This window comes from Geotrypetes seraphini, chromosome 6 (genome assembly GCF_902459505.1).
Source record: "Geotrypetes seraphini chromosome 6, aGeoSer1.1, whole genome shotgun sequence".
Lineage (NCBI taxonomy): Eukaryota > Metazoa > Chordata > Amphibia > Gymnophiona > Dermophiidae > Geotrypetes > Geotrypetes seraphini.
Window position 1 is genome coordinate 152,575,429 of NC_047089.1, and position 18,401 is coordinate 152,593,829.

At 46.9% G+C, this 18,401-nt stretch overlaps 1 protein-coding gene across 8 annotated transcripts in view; it reads right to left on the reverse strand.

The window, feature by feature from the left end:
- The window catches only part of UXS1 (UDP-glucuronate decarboxylase 1), a 153,052-nt gene that overhangs the window by 68,034 nt on the left and 66,617 nt on the right, over positions 1-18,401 (reverse strand). For all 8 annotated transcript variants that reach the window (XM_033948081.1, XM_033948082.1, XM_033948084.1 and 5 more), the window contains exons 5-6: positions 10,619-10,679; positions 5,121-5,301 (exon numbers count right to left, since the gene is read on the reverse strand). In XM_033948081.1, the coding sequence (XP_033803972.1) occupies positions 5,121-5,301; positions 10,619-10,679 (242 nt within the window). The remainder of the gene's footprint in view (positions 1-5,120; positions 5,302-10,618; positions 10,680-18,401) is intronic.

Genomic DNA, 18,401 nt, shown 5'->3' on the forward strand with positions numbered 1-18,401 from the left:
GTCGGCTTCATTGTCATGTCCACCATTACCCCCAAGTCCCTTTCTTGGCTACTCTCATTCAATAATATCCCTCCCATTATACAGTTGTACCTTGGGTTTCCGCTTCCCACATGCAATACTTTACATTTCTCAACGTTGAACTTCATCTGCCATCTCGCCGCCCATTCCCCCAGTTTGTTCAAGTCCCTTTGCAATTCTTCACATTCCTCTTTAGTCCCAGCTCCACTAAATAGTTTTGTATCGTCCGCAAATTTTATTATCTCACACTTCGTGCCTGTTTCTAGATCATTTATGAATATATTAAATAGCAGCGGCCCGAGCACCGAGCCCTGCGGAACACCACTCGTGACCCTCATCCAGTCCGAGTAGTGGCCCTTTACCCCTACCCTCTGTTTCCTACCCGCCAACCAGTTTCTGATCCATCTATGTACGTCTCCATCCACTCCATGGTTCTTCAGTTTCCGGAGTAGACGCTCGTGAGGCACCTTGTCAAAGGCTTTTTGGAAATCAAGGTATATGATGTCTATGGGGGTCTCCTCTGTCCATCCATTTGTTAATTCCTTCGAAGAAGTGCAATAAGTTCGTTAGGCATGATCTCCCCCTGCAGAAACCATGTTGGCTTGTTATCAGAAGTTCGTTTCTTTCCAAATGTTCATCGATGTGTTCTTTAATCAGTGCTTCCGCCATTTTCCCCAGAACCGAGGTCAGACTCACTGGTCTGTAGTTTCCCGGGTCACCTCTTATCTCTTTTTAAAGATGGGCGTGACGTTGGCTATCTTCCAATCCTCTGGGATCACGCCTGTTTTCAAGGATAGGTTGCAAATTTGCTGCATATCAATCAAGTACTTGAAATAAGTAGTAAAAATAAAATTATAATTGAGGACCCTGGAGCCATCATCAAATTTTGATAAAAGGTGACGGCCAAACTTGTCCATGGTCCTACCCTCTCTTCCAGGAGGTATGGTGGCATAAACCCTGGAAGGATGGGTCTTCTTCAATGAAGATTCCACAAGAAGGGATTGGTGAGATAGTTGTGAATTCTCGAAGCCGTTGCAATGTAGAGTTCTATACCTCGATTCCAACTTGCCTGCAACAGCAGGAATAGCATAAGGAGTCTCGAGGTTTCATTTGAAAGTTTGAGACAGAAGTCTGTTAAGAGGAAGCTTGAGAGACTCTGCAGGAGGCCGAGGCATACTCATTTTCTCTAAATACTCCTTAGAGTATTTAGAACCAGCGTCCAATTTAAGATCCAGATCCTCAGCCATTTGCCGGAGGAAAGAGGAAAAGGAGAGTTGATCCGCCAAAGTGTGGCCTCGAGAGGGACTGGAAGACCTCAAGGCGCCTCGAGTGGAAAACGATGGCGAAGCCTCTCTAGAGTATTGGTATCCCAGTGAATAAACAGACTGGAACGAGGCATTGGAATCAGCTGAGTCCTCAGGATCTGCTATTGGTATCCTCAATTGAAGGGTTGGAGGCCTCAAAGAGCTGGAAGGCCTAGACGAGGAAGGCTTCTCCCTGGAAGAGGACCTGCGCCGAGTGTGCTGCCTGGAAGCAGATCTCGTGCGAGGTTGAGGAGACTTCACCCTGTGCCTAGAAACGGGCAATGCCTTTGGTGAGGGTATAGGGCTGGAAGCTGTAGATTAGTGCTGCCTGATTCACAATTCGAATCGGTTCACCGATTCACTTTGGGTTAATCGATTCTAAAACACCAGCAAAAAAAAAAAATCAGCTTCCAGATCCGGCTGACCCTCCCCCCTCGCCCCCTAAAGCAGGAGCGGCAGCGCTGCTCATGCTGGCCAGCCGCTGCTGCACCTGCTTTAGAGGGCGAGGGGGGGAGCGTCAGCCGGTTAGTGCTGCTGTCCGATTCCCCCTTTGGCATCCGTTTCCCCCCCCTGGCGTCTGTTTCCCTCCCTGGCCTCCCCGCACCATTTACCTTACCAAAGACTCGACTCCTTGCATAGAGTGTGAAGATTCCATTCGAGACACTCCCAAAGACTCGACTTCTTGCACAGAATGTATAGATTCCAGACCAGACACTCGCAAAGACTCGACTCCTTGCATAGTGTGTAGATTCAGCTCGAGGCACAAGCAAAGACTCGACCTCTTGTGAGACAGCTGAGTGCCCAGGCTGGACTGCAGGAAGCAGAGTCAAGGCAGGACTGTATTTGCTCAGTAAATGAACAAATTCCCACTCTAAAATGGTCTGGATAGTAGCCTACAATTGTGGATCTGAATCTGAAACTGGACTACTTGCCGAGGCTAGAGGATAAAGGCTCTGAGGTGGCAGAAGAAGCATGTTTCGGCTTGGAATGTTTGGATAGCTTGAGGACCACCGCCAGAACCGTCTGCTTAGGTATCTGACCTGAGGGAAGCTCAGGAGAAGACTTGGCAGATTTACTCAAGGTCGATCCAAACGAGGAAGGGCTGATGAGACTCGAGGTCAGAGTTGTGGAGGCAGGATAACCCGCAGAAGGGTTGACCGTGTTGGAGGTCGAGGTCGAGGGTGTAGCAGAAAAGTCCATCCTGAAAATCTTCTCCACTTGAACCCGACGATGTCTGAGGGCTCAAGGCTGAAGAGTAGCACAGCGAATGCATGACTCTGGGCAATGGTCAGGCCCCAGGCACTGAAGACACCAGCGGTGTGGGTCAGTGAGGGAGATCGTATGCTGGCACTGGCTACACTTCTTAATTACCCTATTCAACCCACTATGAAGGTTCTGGGCGTAACGCTGGACCAGGGTCTAACAATGAAAGACCAGGTAGACTCTTTGGTTAAAAAAGGGTTTTTTTTACTCTCTGGAAGCTTCGGTCCATCAGAGCATATTTTGATGCACCATCATTTACAATCCTGGTATGATCCCTCATACTGAGCCAACTGGATTACTGCAATATCGCCTATCTGGCAATTTCCCAGAAGAATATGCAGCGATTACAACTAGTGCAGAATGCGGCAGTCAGGCTAATCTTTGGGTTGAAGAAGTTTGATCACATAACTCCCTCCTACCGACTCCTGCATTGGCTGCTGATGGAGGCACGTGTGAAGTTTAAATTCGGTTGCTTTTGCTTTAACGTACTATTCGGACTAGCCCCCAAATACATAACCGACCTATTCTCCTTTTCAACCAATAGATATAAGAGAAGCTCAAACTTGAATTTTGTTCCCCCCCCCTGGTTAAGAGGATGTAAATTCAAAAGACATCACCAACATCTTCTCTCTTATCAAGCAGCATTAAGGGCAATGATCTGAAACAACTACTTACGCTTGCCAATACATATGGGGAATTTAGGAGACACCTGAAAACATCTGTTCTTAAAGTACATAGGAAACTGATTCGCACAATCTCTCCCACAATAACGGATCTCTAGAACTGTTAATCAATAGATATTAACTATGCCAATTCTACTCAATCTGTAACATTTATAATCACTGTAAACCGCATAGAACTTCACGGTCCTCCGGTATATAAACCATTATTATTATTATGTAATTCACCAGTTCTTTGCCCAAAGAGTGCATAGTAACATTAAATACAGGGGGAAAGGATGAACCTTGTGGTACCCCACAACCTATTTTCCAGCCAATGGATAGTAACCCATTCATGGCGACTTCAGGAAGTATTTCTTCACCGAAAGAGTGGTTGATCATTGGAATAGACTTCCTGTGCAGGTTGTCAAGGCCAGCAGCGTGCCAGATTTTAAGAATAAATGGGATGCGCATGTGGGATCTCCAAGAGGGTAATAGTGGGGGGGGGGGGGGGAGAGTCATCGGAATAGGCAGGATATCTGGGAGAATAAATTTAGGAAAGGGTATCTTTAGTGTGGGCAGACTAGATGGGCTATGGCCCTTTTCTGCCGTCATTTTTCTATGTTTCTATTCATTTTTAACACAATATAATCGTTGAGACAGAAACCCCTCTATCCAATTCAGTACCTGACCCCTAGGCCCCATTCCTGTAAAATTTGTTTAAGCAAATCATGATTCACAAGGTCAGATGCAGTAGATACTGTACATCAAATTGTATAAGTATTGCAAATGAGGTGACCAAATCTGTAGGTGACAAAAAGTGTTCTGAGTTGTTAGATCACAAACAGATTGTGAGCAGTTATGAAAAATCTTACATGATTAGAAGATTGGATGTCTAAATGGTAGAAGACATTTAATATGGACAAGTATAAAGTGATGTACATATTAGGAAAGTAAATCTTAAACTAGGTTAGAAGTCACCACCCAAGAAAATCTTGCAGGCACTACAGGCAATCCCCTTCAACATGCTCAACCAGTAACATGTGTCTAAATCTAGTAGTTGTGCTCACAGTAGCTTTTTACAATGATCCCAGAGATGGATTTAAAGAGAGTTTCAACAAGTTCCTGGAAAGAACCTGACCTGGAAAACCACCACTTTTCCTTGAGTATTTAGTAATAAGGGATGTATTTATTCTTTGGGATTCTGCCAGGTATATATGACCTAGTTTGGCCACGACTGAAAATAGGATGCTTGACCTGGACTTTTGGTGTGGTCCATTATGGCATTTCTTCTTAGATTTCATGTCCTTTTTTTCAGTATAAGAACATAAGAATAGCCTTACTGGGTCAGACCAATGGTCCATCAAGCCCAGTAGGCCGCTCTCACGGTGGCCAATCGAGGTCCCTAGTACCTGGCCAAAACCCAAGCAGTAGCAACATCCCATGCTACTGATCCAGGGCAAGCAGTGGCTTCCCCCATGTCTTTCTCAACAACAGACTATAGACCAGGACTGCCTTGCAGGCCAAGTTTTCAGGATATCCACAATGAATATGCTTGAGAGAGATTTGCATACCAAGAAGGCAGTACAGGCAAATCTCTCTGATGCATATTCATTGTGGATATCCTGAAAACCTGGCCTGCCAGCAGATTTCGAGGACCGGCCTTTGGCAGCCCTGGTTTATAGTCTGTTGTTGAGAAAGACATGGGGGAAGCCACTTCTTCCTCCAAGAAATCATCCAAACCTTTCTTAAAATCAGCTACGCTATCCACTCTTACCACAACTTCTGGCAATAAAACACCCTCTTTCATAGTAGTATGAGTTCAGGGAAACAGTACATAGACACATTCTTACCTGTATGTATGCAGACAACTTACCTTCAATGTACAGTGGCTCGACAACATCATGGTTAATGAGTTCAAAGTTTTCATGGCCAATCCAGTGCTCCACATTTCTTTTCCTGCCCGTAAAGAAGTTGTCTACAACTGTGACTTCATGGCCATCCATCATTAGTTTGTCAGTTAGATGAGAACCCACAAACCCTGCTCCGCCACATATCTGCATTAGGACAGTGTGCATTAAACATTTATACAAAAATCAATAAATATCCAAGGCAAGCATGATAATAAGATTGTAATTGAACCTATTTGTAAGATAGCATCAACACAGCATCATAAGAACATAAGAATTGCCGCTGCTGGGTCAGACCAGTGGTCCATTGTGCCCAGCAGTCTGCTCCCGCGGCGGCACTTAGATCAAGACCAATGCCCTAACTGCATATGTTCTGGTTCAGCAGGAACTTGCCTAACTTTTTCTTGAATCCCTGGAGAGTTTTTTCCCCTATAACAGCCTCCGAAAGGCGTTCCAGTTTTCCACCACTCTCTGGGTGAAGAAGAAATTCCTTACGTTTGTATGGAATCTATCCCCTTTTAACTTTAAAGAGTGCCCTCTCGTTCTCCCTACCTTGGAGAGGGTGAACAACCTGTCTTTATCTACTAAGTCTATTCCCTTCAGTATCTTGAATGTTTCAATCATGTCCCCTCTCAGTCTCCTCTTTTCAGGGAGAAGAGGCCCAGTTTCTCTAATCTTTCGCTGTTCAGCAACTCCTCTAGCCCCTTAACCATTTTAGTCACTCTTCTCTGGTCCCTTTCGAGTAGTATTGTGTCCTTCTTCATGTACGGTGACCAGTGCTGGATGCAGTATTCCAGGTGGGGGTGTACCATGGCCCAGGATAGCAGTATGATAACCTTCTCCGATCTGTTCATGATCCCCTTCTTAATCATTCCTAGCATCCTGTTCACCCTTTTTGCCGCCGCTGCGCATTGAGCGGACAGCTTCATCGACTTGTCAACCAGTACTCCCAAGTCTCTTTCCTGGGGGGTCTCTGAGTACTGTACCGAACATCCTGTATTCGTGTATAAGATTTTTGTTACCGACATACATCACCTTACACTTATCCACGTTAAACCTCATTTGCCATGTCGCAACCCTTTCTCGAGCATGTTTATGTCACATTGCAGGTCTTTGCAATCCTTCTGCGTCTTCACTACTCTGAATAACTTCGTATCGTCTGCAAATTTTATCACCTCGCTCTTCGTACCAATTTCCAGGTCGTTTATAAATATGTTGAAGAGCACGGGTCCAAGCACCAAACCCTGCGGCACTCCACTCGTGATGCTTTTCTAGTCCAAGTATTGTCCATTTACCCCCACTCTCTGCTTCCTGCCAACCAGTTTTTAATCCATGTGAGTATATCACCCTCTATTCCATGGCTTGCAATTTTTCAAAGTAGTCGTTCATGTGGGACCTTGTCAAACGCCTTCTGAAAATCCAGCTATACAATATCACCCTTGTCAATCTGCCTGTTAATTCAGCTTCAATTTTACCATTAACCATCTTTGCCATTCCTATACAGTAGTTACTTGATTATAGCAATGCTTCAACCAGACGTTAATAGTGTGTTTCAGAATGGTCTTAGCCTTTAGCTATACACTGCTGGGAGATACTGGTGGGAAAGAAGTGCTCATTTACGTGCATAATAATTAAATATAGTAAAGTATGTTGTATGATGTAATCCTATGAAGAATGTTTTCTACAGATGGGCAGAGAATCTGCAGGCTGAAACAATGGGGCAAAGCAAGATTTTTTCCCCACAACCTGACTGACAAGATTAGAGGCACACCCCTTTATTCTATAGCAGGCACTGTGTACAACAAGTCATAAGGAAAAATCACTGGCATGCAAAATCAAAGGAAGACCTAAGTAGCTTACAAAGGATCTGGAAGAGAGGGAAGGAACCCTAATTATTACTCAATCATTGCCTTCCACTAGTATCTTTGGAAGGAAGATGGTGAAAGAATTCAATCTTGGCAACTGACCCTGTAACCATATAAAAACATTCTATTGCAGTTACTTGGTTTCTAGATCTAGGTCTCCGATGACGTTGCCTAAGAAATACACACACAGCAGTGGATTTTATAGTGAAATCACTGAACTTTAACAGTACTGTAGTTCTGTTCTATGGATTTTATAACTGTTGTCATCAAAAGGAGGGAAAAATAAGGTAATAAGCAGGGTTTGGGTTTTTTTTTTTTACCTCTGACAAGAGATTCCTTGCTATAACTAAATGTAATATATAAACTAGTGCTGCCTGATTCAGGAAAAAAAATTTTGATTAGAGTCAGCCTATTGAATCGATTTTTTGATTCGATTTTCCTGCCCAATTGGGTGTTTTTTCAAACATCCTGGTGGGTTTATTTTATAGCTTCTTCACCCCCTTTGCCTTCTTCTAACCACACTGGCGCTGTGGTGTAAACAAAATAAACAAACCAAAAAGACTTTTCCTCTCTGTTAAATCCTAGCTCATGTTTGCGATCTAACATCAGTTCTGGTAGGATACACATTTCAAATCTGGCATATTGTAAACACAAAACAGAAAATAAAATTATTTTTTCTACCTTTTGTTGTCTGGTCATTATTCAAATCTTGTTGGTCCCAGGCTCTGGTTGCCTTCCGATAACTTGCTTGCCAGGGTCTCTTTCTTTCTCCGTGCTAACTATCCATCTGCCATCTCTGTCCTCCCCTTCCGGTTCCCTTCCCTCCCCTGGAGGTCTGGCATCTTTCCTTTTTTTTTTGTCTCCATCCACAGATCCACCTTTTCTCAACTACCCTTTCATCCAGCATCTCTCCCTCCTTCCCCACCACCCCAGGGTCCACCATCTCCCCCTTTCTTTTCCCAAATACCCTCATATCCAGTATCTCTATCCCGGCCCCCACACCATCCCTTGTGTCCAACTTCTCTCCCTTTCTGTTCCTTCCCTCCTTAAATCCCTTTGACCACCATCTCTCTTCCTCTCCTCTGTTTTTAGACCCATTATTTCTTCCCCCCCCACAAAGTCCGACATATGTATGTCTCTTTGAATCCCCCCTTCCCTCCCTCCGTGTACTTCTACACCAGGGCCCCCTCCCCTGAAGGTCTTTCCCCCTGAAGGCCTACACCCCCCGCCGAAGTCCTGCATTCCACCCCCCCCCCTCGAAGGCCTGCCTGCCTGTCCCCCCTGAAGGCCTGCCCCACCCTCACCCTGAAGGACTGCTCACCCCCCCCCCCGGAAGGCCTGCTTGTTCCCCCTGGCCTCCCATGCACCGTTTACCTAATATGCGCAGCCTGCAGGGATCGCGGTGCTAGCGATCTTTGCAAACTGCTTCGGAGCTGTTTCCTCTGCCACGGTCCCACCCCCTCCTCTGACATCAGAGGTAGAATTGCGGCAGAGGAAACAGCTCCGAAGCAGTTTGCAAAGATCGGTAGCACCGCGATCCCTGCAGGCTGCTCATATTAAGTAAATGGTGCACGGGAGGCCAGGGGGGGAAACCGGACCCCAGCCAGAGGCCAGGGGGGAAACCGGACGCCAGGGGAGGAAGCCGGATGCCAGCACTAACCGACTGACCCTCCCCCCATGCTCTCTAAAGCAGGTGTGGCAGCGGCCAGCCAGCAAGAGCAGCACTGCCGCTCCTGCTTTAGGGGGCGAAGAGGGAGGGTCAGCTGAATCGGGAATCCGATTTTTTTTGTTTTTAAATCGATTCGAATCGATTCACCCGAAGTGAATCGGTGAACCGATTCGAATCGGTGAACCGATTCGAATCGTGAATCGGGCATCACTAGTATAAACAGCTTTGTTTATACCACAAAAAGACAGTATAATCAAACTGCAATACCCTTGCTAAAAACACAAGAGAATGCAGGAAACAAACAAAATGTTTGCCTAAATATGAAGCTCTTCACTCCAGAGGGCATAAGACCTCATGGCCCACCTGCTTGGACACTACACACACAAAAAAACAACACATATACTAATTATTTACCTTACTTTAGAAGCGACTGAAACCAAATCTGCAGCAGAAATTTAGTGCTCTATTTCAGCCACAATTGAAACTGTTGCCCTTCTCCCCTCTCTATACAGAACGTTCATTCCCCCACCTCCCACCCCCCTGGCCATCCACCCTTCTCAGAAAACCCATCCCCCAGGGCCGCCCACCAACTATGACCTCCCTAGGCTTGCTTCCAAGCCCTGGTGTTCTAATGGCCTCTTGAGAAAAGAAGTGATCCTTTGCCACCCCATCCTTCCTTGCCCCTGCCAACACAGTCAAAATGACTGCTGAGACCGCTGCAGGAGATTGTAGTGACCATTTTGAGAGTAGAACCAGCATGGGCAGGAGCAATTCTCTGTTGCTTCTGAACATACTGGTTCCAATCTCATAATGGCTGCTGTGGGAAGCTGTGACAGCCATTTTGACTGCGAGATCTGGTGGGGGAAGAATGATCTGGGATCACTCCTACTTCTAAGAGATGGGGCAGAATTGGTGAGTGGCCTAGGGGACTGGTTTTCCCTGGGGGGGGGGGGGGAGAGAGAACAGAGTGCTTGCAAGGATGAATAGTTTTGGTTTCAGCTGAAAGTGTACTTGCATTTCCCACCAAAACCAAAGCATAGCCAAATCTGGACTTCAGGCTGGTTCTGACACCGAAGTTTGGTCAACGTAATACTGATGAATTTATCAAGATCATACTATGCAGTTTACAATATAAATTTAAGATGAACATGGATTATGGCAACATCAGCAAGGTCAATAGCCATATCACTCTACTTAAACATTTAACATCAAAGTAAAGCTAATAATCATTATGAAAAAACTAGAAAAAATATTTCCAAAGAGTTCAAACCAGCAGCAGAGAAAAGTAAAATCATATTCTTCAGTGATTATCTTTTCTAGTTTAGATACAAGACTCTAGCGCTCAGGACCACTAGACACATGGCATTATACATGGAGGCTATGTATGTTCAATAAGTCAGTAATACAGTACAACCAAATGTAGTAATACAACCACATGTAGCATTAAAAAGCTAAGCTGTATTGCAACTAATATATGCTCTCTATTTCTAATAAGCTTATCTTTATACAATATACCTTCTCCAAATCACTCCTGGCTATTGTTTCATTATTTCACTTCCCACTGCCTCTGAGGCCTGAACCCAGGACCCGGAAAAGGCTAGGCATAAAAGAAAAAGATTACAATCGCAACCAATAAAACTGGGAAGTGATATAACTGAAATTATTCACTATTCAGAATACGCAGCTGCAAAGGTGTAGCATACTTTTAAAGAGTGTTTTCCTTAGTACTGCACAGTATTTCAAAGTCAACCAAGCCAAGTGGCAACTATTTAAAAGTGAGTTCAGGCTTTAAACTGCTTCTCAACAGCTCTGGATTCTATTACATTACCACAAAATAAAAGCAACCAACCGAAATTAATTTGAAAGTCAGAGTTGGACAAAGAAGTTGCAAGGGAGCAGATCAACATATGACACAACAACGCTAACTTACCAGAATTCTTTTACGATCCTTTTCAGAGAGAAATTTTACTGGTGGGTACTTCTGAGAAAAACTGTGGAAAAATTGCAAAATGATGAAACCATCAGCAAGATATAGTATTGTTGGGCCAACATTTCTAGTAAGTATGGGGAAATAACTTTTTTGCAGTTTACATCCTAGCTGCAAAATGTAATGTTTGGATTAATATTTTCATGCTTAGTCCTGTAGATTATTTTCATCTTTTGCTGACATGGGTTTGGCTTTTACTTCATAGCAGTATATTCTCAAAATCAAAAACTATAGTTTAAGATCAAGCTAAGAAGAACACATTGCAAACTGAAGTAATTTTTCTGCTCCTCTCTCTCTCTTTTTTTTTTTTTTAAGCACACATCAATCGCTTTACAGATTGCATTTTAAAAAGGATTTCTAAACATTCTAGTTTTACTGTATATTGCTAGATTAGCTGTTATGTTTTCTGTTGCTTTAGTAGGTGTTTTTTTGGGTTTTTTTTTTAAGTTTATCTGCTTGCTCTGGGGCTTTTTTTTTTTCTTTTCTTCAACCTGCAGTTCAGAGGAAGAGGCAAGTTAATTGTACTCATTGAAGTCACAGCATATCTGAGATGCTGCTTCCTTCCCACCCCGCATCTTCTAAATCTTCTTATAAAAGACCTATCAATTAGCTGAACTGAATTAGATAGAAGTGTTTGATATTGGATGGGAGAGAAAATTAAGTAAATAAATCAATGCTGTTAAATTAGAACAATTATATTTCTGGGGGATTTTCTTAAATATTTCAGGCAAGCCTGCAAAAGAAACACATTACACACAGATACAGTATATCAGTTATGTTTTTGAAGCGTGAAAGGATCAGTCAAGCTACTATATATTACAACTGAATAACGTAAACAGCACTATACATAAAGTAGGAAATAAGAATGGGTTGTATCTCAAAGAAGATACTAGCTGCTTCTGTTAAGTCAAAAGAACAAGAGATAAGAGACAAACACACACAAAAGTATGAAATAGCGACACAGGCTATGCTGGGTATAGATTTAAAAAAAAAAAAGAAGGCAGTTTTCTGGAAAATGTAGGAGCTTCCAACTGAAGATTTGCTGGGAAACATTGGATCATCAGAGCTGTTGAGACCCTGTTATAGCTTCTACTTCTGTCTAAATGGAAAGTGCGATCCCAGGTGAGAACTGGTTCCATGTGCAAAATGTCTGCAGTTAAAACCCTTATGAAACAAGAGGAACTGATGAGATGCTACTTGAAGCATCAAGGATTACCAACAGGGGAGTGGGCAAGTGTGGCGCAAGATCAACCAGACACAGATCACCAGAGCCTGCAGAACCAAAACCCTGATTCAACCTTGCTTTAAGCTGAAGAGCCCACATGCAGTCCTGGTAGAGGAAGCATGAACATCTCAGGACAGGAGAAATGCAAGCTCAAAAGCTCCAGAGCTGCTAGATCGGTGACCACTAGAAAGCAAAGGGCTGAGAGCAATTCCCTTTTGATAGATATATAGTTACACTGGGCTATAATCTATTTAGGAAGGACAAGTTAGACATCTTAAAGTGGAACTTAGCAATTTGTGATCATGAAGAGAGGCAACAGATCTGTGAGAAACAGATCTGTGAGAGAATGTGGCGTAATACTTTGGAGTTGAGAGTCCACTTGTGTGGTCGAAGAAATCTGCTGAGTTTGTTGGCTAGAGTGACCCTTTCACATATATGTATTCGGTTTCTTGACAAAGAGGGAGAGAACCTGTTTCTCATTGATGGTTGATGTAATACATCGTTACTTGATTGTGTGTATGAACCAGGAGGACCTGATTGGAAAATCTGCTCTGTAAGGTTTTTAGAACATTTTGAATTGCTCTCAGCTCTAATAGGTTGATGTGTAATGTCTTTTATCCCAGGACAAGCAGGCAGCATATTCTTAACGTATGGGTGACGTCACCGACGGAGCCCCGGTACGGACCTTTTTAACTAGAAAGTTCTAGTTGGCTGCACCGCGCATGCGCGAGTGTCTTCCCGCCCGACGGAGAAGTGCGTGGTCCCCAGTTTCTTCGTTTCCGCGGAGCGAAGAAGTCGCATGTATTTCAACGGCCGTTGAAATTATTTAGTTTGCCTTCCCGCTCGCGTATTTTTTCCGAATTTCTTCTTTTTTTCCCTTTGGATTACTTTATTTTTCCTTTAAAAAAACTCGTCGAGTTTTCTTTATTTTTTCGAGCCGGCCCTGGCGGGGCCTGTTGTCACCATACAGGCCTCCGGCTTTGATTTTGCGGAGGCCGTGTTTCCCTTCATGCCCCCTCAACCGGGTTTTAAGAAGTGCCAGCGGTGTGCACGCCCGATCTCTCTCACAGACCCGCACAATTGGTGCCTCCAGTGCCTGGGTCCAGAGCATCGGGCTGACACCTGCACCTGCTGTGCTACGCTTAAAAAGCGCACTTTGAAAAATAGGCAGATCCAGCAAAATATTTTGTTTGGTACCGGATCTGCCATGGAACCTGCCGCGACGTCGACGGCACCCCAAAAGTCGGCACCGACGACGTCGACACCACCGGACCCTTCCTCGGGGTCGTTGGGCCCAGGTAAGCCGGCTAAGAAGCCTTCCACTTCCCTCGAGCGCCCTCCTGCCACGGTTGCGACACCGGCCCTTCCGGCACCACACCGGCCCCGCAAACGCTCCGCTCCGATCTCGGTGAGTGCCTCATCATCGGCCTCCTCATCACCGGAGCGTAGAGCGTAGAGCGGCACCTATGGTACCGAAGAAGAAAAAAACAGTACCGGTGCCTCCCCTGGATGACCGCATCGCAGCCATACTCCAAACACAGTTACAGGAGCAGCTGCAACAACAACTCCAACAACTGTTGCCGGCGTTGCTGGCACCGCACCTTCCGGTACAGGACCGGTCCGAGCCTCGCACTGTCCCATCGGTGTCGACCCCCTCGGTACCGATTAATACCTCCATGCCGGTGCTCTTGGCCGAAACACCTACAGTGCATACCCGTGCTACTGCCGACCCTGTCCGGTCCCAGGAACGACATCGGTCTTCCTCACCCGGTGCGCTCAGGCAAATCTCTCTCAAAGACCCGCCATGCCGAGCCCTCCATGCCGATGTCCAAACGTACGCACCCCGACGTTAGGGACCCAGACTTGTGGGAAGACTCCCCTCACGGTACCGAAGAGGACGCTTCGTCAACCGATGAAGAACCCTCCATGACCGACACCGTCTCCAAACCAGAGCAATCCTCTTTCTCTAAATTCCTTAGGGAGATGTCAGCAGCTCTTTCCATCCCCTTAGAGTCCGACTCTAAGAAGTCTCAGACTTTCCTCGATGCCCTAGACTTTGAGCAACCTCCCAAGGAATTTCTAAAGTTGCCCGTCCACGACATCTTACGGGAAACTTTCTATAAGAACTGGGAGACTCCCCTCACTGTTCCTGGAGCCCCTCGTAAATTGGATAGCTTGTACCGGGTTATCCCAATCCCAGGGTTTGACAAACCTCAATTGCCCCACGAGTCCCTCCTGGTGAAATCTACTTTGAAAAAATCTCAGGGTTCCAGTGTATATGCCTCCACCCCTCCTGGCAGAGAGGGAAAAACCAAGGATAAATTTGGTAAGCGCCTTTTCCAAAATGCCATGCTAGCCAATAGAGCCAACAACTACACCTTCCACTTCTCCTTCTACATGAAGCATCTGGTGCAACAGCTCTCCTCCTTACAGAAATATCTTCCTGAACGTAAGGTCCCTCTGTTCCAGCAACAAATTTCTAGCCTCCTCCAACTCAGGAAATTTATGGTTCGCTCCATCTACGACTCATTTGAGCTGACCTCTCGCGCATCTGCCATGGCGGTAGCCATGCGCCGTTTGGCATGGCTGAGAGTCTCTGACCTAGACATTAACCACCAGGACCGCCTGGCTAACGCACCTTGTCTGGGCGATGAACTCTTCGGAGAGTCCCTGGACTCAACAACCCAGAAACTCTCAGCACATGAGACCAGGTGGGACACTCTGATTAAACCTAAAAAGAAGACTCCACCTGCTCGTCCCTACAGACAACAGTCTTCTTACCAGCGTAGGTTCTCGGCCAGACCTCTCAACCCGCCTCAACAACAGTCTCGCCGTCCTCGCCATTTACATCAGACTCAGGCTCGCCCACAGACTCAACCTGCCAAGCCTCCTCCTTCATCTAAGCCGTCTCAACCCTTTTGACTCTTTTCTCCGGAGCATAGCCATTCTCCCACTATCGCTGCCTCTCCCTCAACCTATCGGAGGACATCTTCAGCTTTTCCTCAGCCGTTGGGAGGTCATCACTTCGGACCAGTGGGTCCTCAACATCATTCGCCACGGCTACTCTCTCAACTTCCAGACTCTTCCTCCAGACCATCCTCCCGTAGAGTCTGCTTCTCACTCCTCCCAAACCCCCCTCCTCCTGAGGGAGGTCCAATCCCTCCTTCTCCTCAATGCCATCGAAGAGGTACCTCCGGACCAAAGGGGTCAGGGATTCTACTCCCGCTACTTCCTGGTTCCCAAAAAAACAGGAGACCTTCGTCCCATCCTCGATCTCAGGGACCTCAACAAGTGTCTAGTCAAAGAGAAGTTCAGAATGCTCTCCCTAGCCACGCTTTACCCTCTTCTCTCCCACCACGACTGCCTACACTCACATCCCAATCCATCCGACTTCACGTCGCTATCTACGGTTCCAGATACAGCACCATCACTATCAGTACAAAGTGCTACCCTTTGGCCTCGCATCATCGCCCAGAGTGTTCACCAAGTGCCTTATTGTGGTGGCGGCCTTCCTCAGGTCTCACGCCTTCAGGTGTTCCCCTACTTGGATGATTGGCTGGTGAAAGCACCTACGTCTCCGCTTGTACTACAAGCCACTCATCACACCATCTCGTTCCTCCATCTCTTGGGTTTCGAGATCAACTACCCCAAGTCGCATCTGCTTCCCACACAGCGACTTCAGTTCATTGGAGCAGTTCTCGACACCACTCTAATGAGGGCATTTCTCCCCTCCGACCGCCATCGAACTCTACTCCACCTCTGTCGTCAGGTGCTCCTTCATCACTCCATCCCAGCTCGACAGATGATGATCCTCCTGGGCCACATGGCCTCGACGGTCCATGTACTTCCTCTGGCGCGACTCCACCTCAGGACACCTCAGTGGACTCTGGCCAACCAATGGTCACAGACCACCGATCCTCTTTCTCATCCCATCTCTGTGACATCGTCTCTTCGGCAATCTCTTCAATGGTGGTTGAACTCCTCCAATCTTTCCAGGGGTCTACTCTTTCATCTACCCCCTCACTCCATGATCATAACCACAGATGCCTCCCCTTATGCGTGGGGAGCCCACCTGGGAGATCTTCGCACCCAGGGACTCTGGACCCCTCAGGAGCGTCAGCATCACATCAATTTCCTGGAACTCAGAGCCATGTTCTATGCTCTCAAAGCCTTCCAGCACCTTCTCTCCCCTCAGGTCCTTCTCCTGTGCACAGACAACCAAGTCGCCATGTACTACATAAACAAGCAAGGCGGCACCGGATCTCCCCTCCTCTGTCAGGAGGCCATCCGCATCTGGACCTGGGCCACGGCCCACAGTCTCTTCCTCAAGGCTGTCTATATCCAGGGCGAACAGAATTCCCTGGCCGACAATCTCAGCCGCATCCTTCAACCTCACGAGTGGATCCTGGACCCTCCCACGCTCCGCTCCATCTTTGCTCGCTGGGGCACTCCGCAAGTGGACCTCTTTGCAGCTCCTCACAACCATCAGCTGCCCCAGTTCTGTTCCAGACTCTTCTCCCCTCATCGTCTAGCCCCAGATGCATTCCTGCTCGACTGGACGGATCGATTCCTATATGCCTTTCCTCCGCTACCTCTGATGTTGCGGACGTTATCCAAACTCCGCAGGGACAGAGCCACCATGATTCTCATCGCTCCTCGGTGGCCTCGCCAACACTGGTTCTCCCTCCTGTTTCAGCTCAACTCCAGGGAGCCCATTCCTCTTCCTGTGTTTCCTACTCTACTTACACAGCAGCATCAGTCTCTACTACATCCCAATCTGTCCTCGCTCCACCTGACAGCTTGGTTTCTCTCGGGCTGACCTCTCCAGAGAATCTGTCTCAGCCTGTCCGTCGTATTTTGGATGCTTCCAGGAAACCGGCCACCCTCCAATGTTACCATCAGAAGTGGACCCGATTCTCCTCTTGGTGTCTCCTTCATCATCACGATCCCACCTCATTGGCGGTGGAAACTGTACTGGACTATTTGCTCTCTCTCTCCGACGCTGGCCTCAAGTCGACCTCAATCAGAGTCCACCTCAGTGCCATCACTGCGTTTCATGAGCCTATCCTCGGAAAACCTCTTACGGCTCATCCCCTGGTTTCCCGGTTCATGAGAGGCCTCTTCAATGTCAAACCACCTCTGAAGCCTCCTCCAGTCATCTGGGACCTGAATGTGGTTCTATCAGCCGTCATGAAACCTCTGTTTGAGCCTCTTGCCACAACTTCACTCAAATTTCTTACGTGGAAGGTGCTTTTCCTCATTGCCATCACCTCTGCCAGGAGGGTTAGTGAGCTGCATGCACTGATTGCCGACCCACCTTTCACTGTTTTTCACCATGACAAGGTGGTTCTGCGTACCCATCCTAAATTTCTGCCTAAGGTGGTCTCGGACTTCCACCTCAACCAGTCCATTGTATTGCCTGTCTTCTTCCCTAAGCCCCATTCCCATCCTGGGGAACAGGCGTTACACACGCTGGATTGTAAGCGTGCCCTTGCATACTACCTTGATCGTACCAGGGCTCACCGCTCGTCTCCTCAGCTCCTTCTGACTTTCGATCCTAACCGTCTAGGTCATCCTGTCTCTAGAATAATGGTACACTTCTAGTATGGTACACTTCTAGCATGGTACACTTCTAGAATAATGCCAGCATTGAGCTGGCATTATTCTAGAAGTGTACCATGCGGTTTAGCACGCAGTAATTTTGTGCGTGTGCTAAAAACGCTAGCGCACCTTAGTAAAAGGAGCCCTAAATATCAGGAACAGACTGGACGCTTTCCAACTGGCTTGCTGCCTGCATTGCGTTCTGTTATGCTCGGGCCGGTCTCTCACTGGAAGGTGCTGTCACGGCCCACAGGGTCAGAGCTATGGCTGCTTCTGTGGCTTTCCTCCGCTCCACGCCCATCGAGGAAATCTGCAAGGCTGCCACTTGGTCCTCAGTTCACACGTTCACTACTCACTACTGTCTGGATGCCTTCTCCAGACGGGATGGACACTTCGGCCAATCTGTGTTACAAAATTTATTTTCCTAATGGCCAACCATCCCTCCTCCCTCTCTGTTAGCTTGGAGGTCACCCATACGTTAAGAATATGCTGCCTGCTTGTCCTGGGATAAAGCACAGTTACTTACCGTAACAGGTGTTATCCAGGGACAGCAGGCAGATATTCTTACGTCCCACCCTCCTCCCCGGGTTGGCTTCTTAGCTGGCTTATCTTAACTGGGGACCACGCACTCCTCTGTCGGGCGGGAAGGCACTTGCGCATGCGCGGTGCGGCCAACTAGAACTTTCTAGTTAAAAAGGTCCGTACCGGGGCTCCGTCGGTGACGTCACCCATACGTTAAGAATATCTGCCTGCTGTCCCTGGATAACACCTGTTACGGTAAGTAACTGTGCTTTCTTGCACAGACCAGCGACCTTGTGTGTGAAGACCGTCCAGGTGAGCTCTCTAAGCATACATGGATGCATCTGTGGTGACCACTTTCTGATGTGGAAGGATGTGAAA